The following is a 10553-nucleotide window of genomic DNA, read 5'->3' on the forward strand; positions in this document are numbered from 1 at the left end:
AAATAATTCCTAAAAAAAAAAAAAAATGGATCATGTCTGGTGGCCAGCAGGTGGCTTGGTAGTTAAGGTGCTAGACTCGCACATACCATAATCCCAGGAGGATTATGGAGGAGACAGATGAGGGCATGGCCATCCCCCTGGGGGGAACTTCTCACTTTCTCTCTCACTGTCTCTGTCTCTCTCCATTAAGCATACATGCCCTTTGGCAAAGCTTTTTTTTAAAAAAAGATGATGTCTGTAGGTTAGATATTAGAGGGAAAAAAGGGATGAATGTATAGCTGAGGTAAAGGAGAGATCTATAAACCTACACTACTATTTAAGTCAAAATAAATACTATTTCTTCTCTTCTCTTTTCTTTTCTTCATTTTCTGATGCCAGAGAGCACACAGACTGGCTCTCTGGCATTAAAAAATAATGAGAGAATATTATTTTACACAGAGAGAAGGAGGCAGAAAGCAACTCTCATGCAGCAATCCTTTTCTCCTCCACTTTCCATCACCCCAAGATTTTGGGCATGCACCAAGGCCACAACTGAGGTGGAACTCAAACCATAGTCAGCCACATGGAATCTGATTCTCTATGTACAGGCTTAAACTGTGCTATGGGCCCAGCCCTTGTTTTCAACTATATCAGAATGCATCTAAAACCATGAGAAGTTATCTCAAACACAAAAGAAGTTTCAAGGGCTATGAAAATCCCTCCTAGAGAGAAATATAGAACAAACAGAATATCACTGGCACGAATAAGCTTTCATAACTCTTTTTATATAAATGGCATTTTGGGGGACTAGCAGAACATATAATGGTTACTTTCTGGACTCCCACATAGTCGACCATGGTTCAAGTCCTGGACCCCATGACTTAAAACACACCAGGCATGCCCCAAGATCCCAAGAGGAGAATGGAGGAGAACGGATTTCAGTGTGGCCATTCCCCCATGGGGCATGATTTCTCACTTTCTATCTCTATCTCTTTATCTCTCACGTGAGTACACACATTCTATAGCAAAAGTCTCTCTTAAAAAAAAAAAAAAAAGAAAGAAAAGAAAAATGGCTGTTTGGAAAACAGTATTAGCACCAAGCAAAACATCAAGTCTAATTATAATTAATCTATCAATCTATAACTTTGCAGATTATATAATACATTTAATTGGGGAATGAAACTGGGCAGCACTTCTAGAAAAGAAGCAAAGGTGAACTTGTTGATTAGGACAATTTTTAGGGAAAAAAAGAAACAGCAAAGATCTTTGGTTACATAGTATGATCATGGCTTTTTGACACCTTAATTAATGCTAAAACAGTTCATTTTTAAAGCTATTACCTTGATGTTCAGTAATAAATTTAAATATCTTTACCTAATGTTGTTGTGGGTCAGAAGTAAGACAGTTTTTATTTAATTAAAATTTAAACCACTGGGAACAGTAATTTAAGGATTACATTTTTAGACTTGGGAAACTTAGGAATTTTAAATACTATTTAAGTACTGTATCCACCTGTAATTTTCAAATCTTACAGTATTACTTTAAGTCTGCACAAAATTTGAACAGGTTTTACTTGGCTTCTTTCCAAACCATAGCACTTATACTTTGGAGACCAAGGGAGAGTATAGTGTAAAGCGCTTTAATTTCTTTAAGCAGAAAAATCTTTTACCTTGACCACATTTTCAATACTATATCCTTCCATGCACAAGTACTTCTCAGCTCATTTAAAAAAAAAAAAAAAAAGAAATTTTAAAACTTGAAGTAAATGCAAAAAAAGTTTTTAAAATGAAGCTAGACTTTGTTCCTAATATATGAAATCTTGAAACACCCAAAATGAAAGAATAAAAAAGGCATAAAAATATTGGGCTTGATGCTTAACATTTGGATTTTACTTCTCATACTCTAATTATCTTAATAAGCCGAAACTAAACACGTAAAGCAACTTGAAGCTTTTAAGGTAAAAATTTCAGCTCACAAACCTTAGGTTTTCTGTGTGTTCAAAATAATTTAAGTGAGTAATAATCCAAAATTCATTGCCCTGAACATTTAGCAGTAAATCACTAAAAAGGTTTAACATTTTCATACTACTACAATGAGTAAGAACAAAAAGATGAGCCAGGGAATTATTATGTATCATAATACAATTTACAGATTCTCTCTAGTTATCTGCTTATACAATGTTTCTAAAATGAAGTATGTATTAACTATTTTAAATATATACCTAACTGTGGTATGGGCCCCGACTTTTTGTAAGCATGACACTAACATTATAGTCGGGAGTCTTTTCATTTATCAAAGGAACACAGATACCAATAACAACTTTTTTACCTGCATACTAAAGCAACAGCAATGTATGAAATGTTTGTCAAGTAACATAATTATCTCTGACAGAAAAGATGCCATATCAAATATATGTTAATTTCTTCTTTATTTCTAGAGATGCTTACATTACTTAATAGGGTCTAGTAATACGAATAACTGGAACACGCTCTTAAGACATAAAACTGCCTTGACAATTACTTAAAATTGCAACTGATCTCTCTTGTGAAATCCCCCAAAAGGATTTTGTAGCAGATATCTGAGTGCTCCCATCATTTTCTTCCTACCTCACACTAGGCTTCTATCAATTCTGTTTCATAATTTTTTATTTATACATTTTTCTCTCCCATTTAAAACAGTCATACATAGTAACTAGGATTTGATATCTTTGTATCTTTGCACCACCTCCTTAACATAACTTGCTAGCTAAATGCTGAAATAAATTACTGTGGACTAATTGTTTTTTCTGAGATGTTCAAAACATTTTATCATACCTATACCTAATGACGTAAGGTCACTAAGTAAACATGCTATTTCTCCAACAAATTTCAAAACACACTCTAAAATTATCTGTATTTCTAATATTTCAATCAAGAAAAGCTCTTTTTAAAAAAAGGCACCAAAAGAAAAATTATAAATAAATCTGTTTAATGGGCTACTATGATTACTGTCAGTTCAAGTAAATTCCATGTCTTTTCACAAAATGTCCCTATCTGCCTAAAAACTATGAAAAGTTTTCTATGGCCTGATTCAAGTCTTCCCTGAACTAATTCAAAAGCACAATAAAGCCAAAATGGTCATCATTGGCTTAGTTTCAAACACTTTTAACCGGGCTGTGGGTTATATAGGTAAACAGAATAAAGGGGGGGAGAGTAGGACTTGAAGAAGCAAGTAATTAGACAGAACTTTCCTTACTCTCTTACTTCCTCCCTCCCCTCTACCTTCCTTCTAATTTGCCATAAGTTGCACACTTGCAAAAGGAGAGGGGGATGAGAAAAAGCACCCCTCAGAGAGGATGGTCATCCCACAGTCTTTACTTCTCCATTTTCCTCTGAAAACTTTTTGGGCATGCGAGCACACATGCCCGATGTGTTTTCAAGCCTCTGGGTACTAGACTTGAACCACACAGTCAGTCATGCGAGATCCAGCCACCTTGACAACCAAGCCATCGGATGGTGCCAGATTTTCTCCAATGTAGCACATGGCTTACTCGCATAGGAAGTATTACAAATAATATGATTATACAAATTTACTCTCCCCAAACTAGGGACAAAATAAAAACTCACTCTGAATACATCTTATTTTAATTGCATTTTTGCTAATTCATATTTTAGTCCTCAGAAAGTCTGTTTAAAATTCTACAGCACTGCTTTTCTTTTGAAAACATAATGTTAACAAAATAATTGTGTAGAAAACCTATAGTAGCATTTCTTACTCTAACACCAAACTTGAATAATAAAAGAAAATGTTCACTTCTCTTGCTAAAAACAAACCAAAAAAGGCTTTAGCTGTGTGTGTGAACGTGTATCACTTCAATGCGTTTCACTTAGTAATGTTACATGCTGTCCACATTAATACTGTCTGAGTCAGCCAGGCCTCGTTTCCTTTTCCCTAAGCGCAGTTCAGTAGTATACAATACAGTCCTCATGTCTCGTTTTGAAGAAAATCTATTTGCAAGGCCAAGGATCATCTTTAGTGACTAATTTAAAGTGAGCAAAATAAAAATCTGTCCACTCCAAATATAAAAATGATAAATTTGACTCTGACGCAGAATAAAATAAGCTTTTTCTATCACCTGCAATATCAAATGGATTTAGTCTGCTGAAAAACAAGACAGTGAGTTATTGAATCTGTGTTTAATTCAGTGCACTTTATAACATATTTAAGGAATTCAGTTCTATAAAACAGTATCTGAATCTTATCAGATGAAAATATTTTTCCCTTTTAGCAAGCCTTGGGTTGCACATCTGAGAAAACAAATTAGTCTCCAGTTCTCCTAAGCTTGATAATAGTGCCCCCTAATGGGAATTTTAATATGAGTTTTCTACTCTTTTTTTTTAAGCATATACTTACTCTCTAAAATGAGTAAGTTATTTTACTTTCAACTAAAAAGTAAAATTCTGCAATATAAAAGTTTATTAAGAATGAAAGATCTCAAAAGTGAGTTTCCACAGGCACAAAAACAAGCTGTGAATAAACAGAAGCAAACAATAGAAAATTCATGCTATAAATTTCTAGATTTTTAATGATCCTATGATAACTTAACCCAAGGTAGGAAAAGACAAAAAGTTAATCTGACAAGGGAATTACTCTTCTAACTACGTTTCTAGTACTCGGCACGTGAGCAATTAATATGTGCTAAATAAGATACCAGAGTCAGTGGTACGCAGTTCCAGAATACTGGGCTGACATTCCTACCCGAGTTTTCTGGTCTGATACCAATGTCCTTCTACAATGTCTACTTAACAAGTCTGTCACCCTCAATTTAACACCTTTTCCCCCTATTGTGACACCCAGTTTCTCTACACATCAGTAACTCCGTATGTAGCTTTTTAAAAAAGAAGTATGTACTAATACTAAATTAAAAACTGCACATCCTGATACTTTCTTCCAGGTGTGCCGATGACACAAACACTGTATAATGCCAATATTTTCATTTTAGTTCTCACAATACATTCAAGACTCAGTTGGTATTAAAGGCAACTTCAAGAAGAAATAAACAATGAACACAAAAAGCATAAACTTATTATGGAAGGAGAGAACTACCTCCTTATTCACTAGAACAATAAGGAGTAAAAAAGGTACATATAAATCAGGAGTGGTCAGGGCTAGCCCCATGACACAGCAGGAAAGCCCTGTGCACAGGGAGAGAGATCACACCTCAGTGAGGAGTGCCTTCTTTCTCCCTTTGTCTCTCTGGCTCTCCCCCATCCCCTATCTCCATGGAAAACATACATAACCCATGGCAATTAAAAATAAAGAATAAAATACATAGGAATGAGTCAGCTCCACAGTTTGGAAGTTAAGGTATTGAACCCCACATGGCCAACCATATGGTTCAAGTACCAAACTTGAGAGCTTGAGAAACATGCTGGGCACATGAGTATGCAAAGTCCCCCAAAGAGGGAGAGACAGAAGAGAAGGGATTGAAACGTGTCCTTTACCTATAGGAGGTGCGGAGGTGCCTTCTTCTCTCTCTCTCTCTCTCTCTCTCTGGCAAGCACAGCATTTTCTAGCCAAAAAATTTTAAAAATAGAAGCAAAAACAAAAACTCAGGAGTAACTTAACCAAGGAAGCATAAAACCTGTAAACTTAAAACTACAAAACATGGCTGAAAGAAATTTAAAAGACTCTGAGACCAGCAGATGGAGTCGCAGTTACATCACTGGCCTCCCACATGGCTGACTACAGTTCAAGTCCCAGACCTGGTGGCTTGAAACTCATGCCAGACACATGTGTGTGCATACCAAAGATCCCAGGAGGAAAATGGAGGAGAAGGGACTGTGGTGTGGCCATCCCCCCGGGGGTGATTTCTGGCATAGCAGTTAGAATGGCTAGATCCACAGGGCCAACTGTGTGGTTTGAGCCCCAGACCTGGCAGCTTGAGAAACATGCTAGACACATGTAATTTGTGCCCAACATTCTGAGAGGAGAACAAAGAGGTTGTGGCATAGCCATCTCCACAAAAGATGATTTCTTACTTTTCCTCTTTTCGCCTTTCTCTGTCTCTCTCCAGTGTACATGCTCAATAGCAAATTAAAAGCGAGCAAAAACAACAAAAAATTTTGCACAGCAAAGGAAATAATCCACTGAATGAAAAGATAACTAACAGAATGGGAGAAAATGTAGTACTCAAACCAATCTGACAAGCTATTAATATCCAGGATATATAAAGAACACCTTCAACTCACCAACAGAACACAATCTAATTTTAAAATGGATAGATAACTTAAGTAGACATTTCTCAAAAAAAGATATATAAATCACCAACCATATGAAAAATCACCAATCATATGAAAACATGTGCAACATGAGTAATCATCTGGAAAGTAAAAGTCAAAACCACGATAAAATATGTCTTCACATTCATTACAATGGCCACTATTAAAAACACAGACAGTATTGAGGAAGATGTTGAGAAATTAGAATTCTCGTGTACTTGGCAGAAATGCAAAATGGTGTAGCTCCTAAAAAAAATGATATAGAGGTTCCTCAAAAAATTAAAACTGGAATTACCATATGATCCAGAAGAATTGAAAACAGAATCTCCAAGAAATATTTGCATACCCATGTTTAATGCAGCACTATTCACAACAGCTAAGAGGTAATAGAAGCAACCTAGATGTCAGTATCTCTGTTTTGTAAGATGAAAATATAAAAATCTATTAAACATATACATATAGTGAACAGTACTATAATGTACCCTTAAAAATGGTTAAAATAGGGAACCAGCAGTTAGTGTAATGGCTATGTCGCTGGACTCCCACGTAGTCAACCGCGGTTCCCGTCCTGGACCCGGTGGCTTAGAACTCACACCAGGCGCGTGTTCCCGCATGCCCAAGATCCTGAGAGGAGAATGGAGAAGGGATTGCGGCGTGACCATTCCCCCTGGGGGGTGATTTCTCGCTTTCTGTCTCTATGTCTCTCTCTGTCTGTCTAGCAAGCACACGCGCCCTATAACGAAAACCTCTCCAAAAAAAAACAGAGAAAAAAAATGGTTAAAATAGTAAACTTTGTCAGGTGCTTTTTACCATATAAAGAGTTACACAGAAAAAGAATTCCTGGAAGTTCAAACAACTGAGAAGTTATTTTCAACTTTTTTTAAATTTTTTTTTGGAGAGATTTTCACTATAGGGCGTGTGCGCTCGCCAGACAGACAGAGAGAGACATAGAGACAGAAAGCGAGAAATCACCCCCCAGGGAGGATGGTCACGCCGCAATCCCTTCTCCTCCATTCTCCTCTCAGGATCTTGGGCATGCACGCACACGCGCCTGGAGTGAGTTTTAAGCCACTGGATCCGGGACGCGAACCGCGGTCGACTACGTGGGAGTCCAGCGACATAGCCATTACGCTAACTGCTGGTTCCCTTTTCAACTAGATTTTAAAAAATCTTTAGGATGCTGATTTTGACCTGTGAGCTTTAAACTATTATACACAGGCCATTGATAACATAGCAATTACTCTGGAGTACAAAAAATAAAATGCTTCTGAAATGCCTATGGAGTATTTTCTTTCTGAAGCAGAGAGCTGACCTCATCTTTTCTTGAACATTGGTTAAGTCCAAATAAGATAAAAGAAAATGGATGTTGGACACACAATGATGATAAATGTCCTTCATAACTTACTTTGTAAGCTGATTTCATACTGGGAAAATCAACAGCATCACATCTCCTACCAAATTACTACGAATCAGAATCACAAATTCCAAACATACAAAAGGTCAAACTCATGAATTTTACATTAATCCTCACTTCCTAGAATGTGTGTAATTTTTCCAAGAAATTCAGAAATCAAGTAAAGCAGGCTAGTCTGACAGACTCCCAATACCACATTATCAAAGATTATGGTAAGAACTGTATTAACATCCACTGTATGCCTTGTGAAGACAATTGAGATGGATGCCCTTACCTTCATCAAAGTCAGCATCATCCTCCGTATGTTGGGGGAATGGAAAGCAGTTGGTAATTTCAAGTCGATCCTCTACAACCAGACCCAAAAGTACCCCTTGAACAACTTCAGTTCCTTGTCCTTCTTCTTGATAATGCTTGATTATCTTTAATACCACCTAAAAGAAAATACAGAAGGAAGCTTAAAAACTATTCTAGTTTACATTTTATTTCTAAGAAGAAAACCAATAAACCATATTAGATTTATAAAATGACAAAATTATATAATTAAAGTCTTACGAACCATTTCCTTTAGTGTAACATAAATAATAGAGAGCTCATATAATCAATGTGTATCTGAAATACCCAGATTTTAATGCATGTCAAAAATGTCCATGTACAACTCATGTCCCTTAGGTCAAGGCTCCCTAAAGTTGTGCCATTAAAAAAAAATTGCCTTCAGCCATATCAGAAAATCCTCCCACTCTCACAACCTGAGGCTATTACTGAGGAAGTGATCCTGTAAGATAATTTTCTGACAGATGATAAAACCATCAATAAGGCACAGAGATAAAGATCTCAATTATTTGGACATGTCAATATGAGAAACCCTCTTAGCTACCTTTCTAAACAGATCACCTCATAAGTAAGAGCATGCAACAATGGGAACATGTACCCAACAAGAATCTGGTTAGTAACAAAGAACGTAATTTATAAAAAGGAATTGCTTCGTAGCATTACTGACACTATTAAAAATAAGAGTAAGCATAGAGCGCCCTTTGCATTCTGCCATGTAATAAGTACTCAACAAATAATCAATATTAACTTGTCAAAAGCAAGCAGAAGTATTTAATTCCTAGTCAACAAAGCAAGTGAGTTTTATTTGTTGTATAAACCACCTAAACTCTTTGCTAATAATGATTTTTTTTTTCTTTTAACCAACTGAGTTTTATTTGTTGTATAAACCACCTAAAATCTTTCAGGTAAAAAAATACTAAATTTAAATAAAGATATTACAAAACGAATTAGAGCCCAATAAAAATTAGCTTTGGGGAGAGAACATAATTCTATTCAATTAAGGCAAACATTCTTATAGACCACAGATTAGTTTATTTTTAACAACCATCATGCCATGAATTCATAGTCCAGTTGAGAAGACTATACATGTTATCTTCAACAGGTAATAAACCATTTCTGTGTCTCACAAATGTCTTGTCTATTTTTTCTCCCTAATTTCCTTCCATATACTCTTCTCCTCTCCCACCTTCCTTTCACACTGTCTCCAATGTCTATAACTATTTTCAATGTTTTTATGTCCTCCAACCTTTCAGTCTCTACCATAGAGTGCAGATAGTTGACATATATTAAGTGGAGACATACAATATCTTTCTTTCATAACCTGTCTTGCTTCACTCAGCAAAAAAATATTCCATATTCAACCACTTTTTATCACATGCCAGGGTATCTTTCCTTTCCTTTTCTTTCTTTTCTCTCTCTTTTTTTTTTTTTTTCCTTTTTTTCTTTTTTTGGAGAGGTTTTTGCTATAAGGCGCGTGCGCTCGCCAGACAGAGAGAGACAGAGAGACAGAAAGCGAGAAATCACTCCCTAGAGGGGATGGTCACGCACGCCGCAATCCCTTCTCCTCCATTCTCCTCTAGGGATCTTGGGCACTCACGCACGCACACACGCCCGGCGTGAGTTTTAAGCCACCGGGTCCAGGACGCGAACCGCGGTCAACTACGTAGGAGTCCAGCGACATAGCCATTATGCTAACTGCTGGTTCCCTACAATATCACCTTTCTTGTAGATTCACATATATGTTGTCAAAGGAACCACACTGCATGTTTTCTAAAAGGCCTAGAGAACGTATATCGGGCACCTCTCCTATTTCTCTTTGTGTTCGTCATTTTGGTTAATCACTGGAAGATGGCAGTTCTGGCCAAAAGGCAAGAACAATTATTGTTACACTTAAAAATGGTACAAATATGGACAACTAAGAAGGAAAAAAAAAAAAGCTGATTAAAAGTTATGACAAACACATTTCCCAATTCATGTAGGTTATGTAGGTCCATAAAGACTTAACCATATATCAACAATACTGATAAACCCTTGCTGAAATCAAGGTAAATGAAAGATGCTGGAAAGTGTATGAGCTTAATGTAGATTCTCAGACAAATTCTAGACTTGATTCCTAAATAGCTAGCTCCTAAAAGTGGAAACAGAAATACTACTAAGACCCAGCATAGTTTCACAAACAAACCACATCAAAATAACCTTTCTTCTCCCCTGTCAGAATGGCAAAGATTAAGAATATAAAAAGTGATAAGTGTTGGTGGGGATGCGGTGAAAAGGGAACCCTCCTACACTGTTGGTGGGAACGTAAACTAGTTCAACCACTGTGGAGAACAATATGGAGGTTCCTCAAAGATCTACAAATAGAACTACCATTTGATCCAGCAATCCCACTTCTGGGTATTTACCCAAAGACAGGAGAACGCTCAGTCAGAAAAGTGCTTGCACATCAATGTTTATTGCAGCATTATTCACAATTGCCAAGACATGGAAACAACCTAAATGTCCACAAACCGATGAATGGATTGGAAAAGTGTGGCATATATACTCTATGGAATACTACTCAGCCATAAAAA

The 10553-nt window shown here is 36.6% G+C and overlaps 1 protein-coding gene and 1 pseudogene across 1 annotated transcript in view; both read right to left on the reverse strand.

Annotated features, from left to right (window-relative positions):
- EIF3H (eukaryotic translation initiation factor 3 subunit H) overlaps positions 1-10553 on the reverse strand; it is a 114449-nt gene that overhangs the window by 74930 nt on the left and 28966 nt on the right. The window contains exon 2 of the mRNA XM_006140361.3: positions 7928-8084. Coding sequence (XP_006140423.1) covers positions 7928-8084 — 157 coding nt within the window. The remainder of the gene's footprint in view (positions 1-7927; positions 8085-10553) is intronic.
- LOC102482999 (60S ribosomal protein L27a pseudogene) overlaps positions 10154-10553 on the reverse strand; it is a 1486-nt pseudogene continuing 1086 nt past the window's right edge.

Source organism: Tupaia chinensis, unplaced genomic scaffold (genome assembly GCF_000334495.1).
Source record: "Tupaia chinensis unplaced genomic scaffold, TupChi_1.0 Scaffold000032_1, whole genome shotgun sequence".
NCBI classification, from domain to species: Eukaryota; Metazoa; Chordata; class Mammalia; order Scandentia; family Tupaiidae; genus Tupaia; species Tupaia belangeri.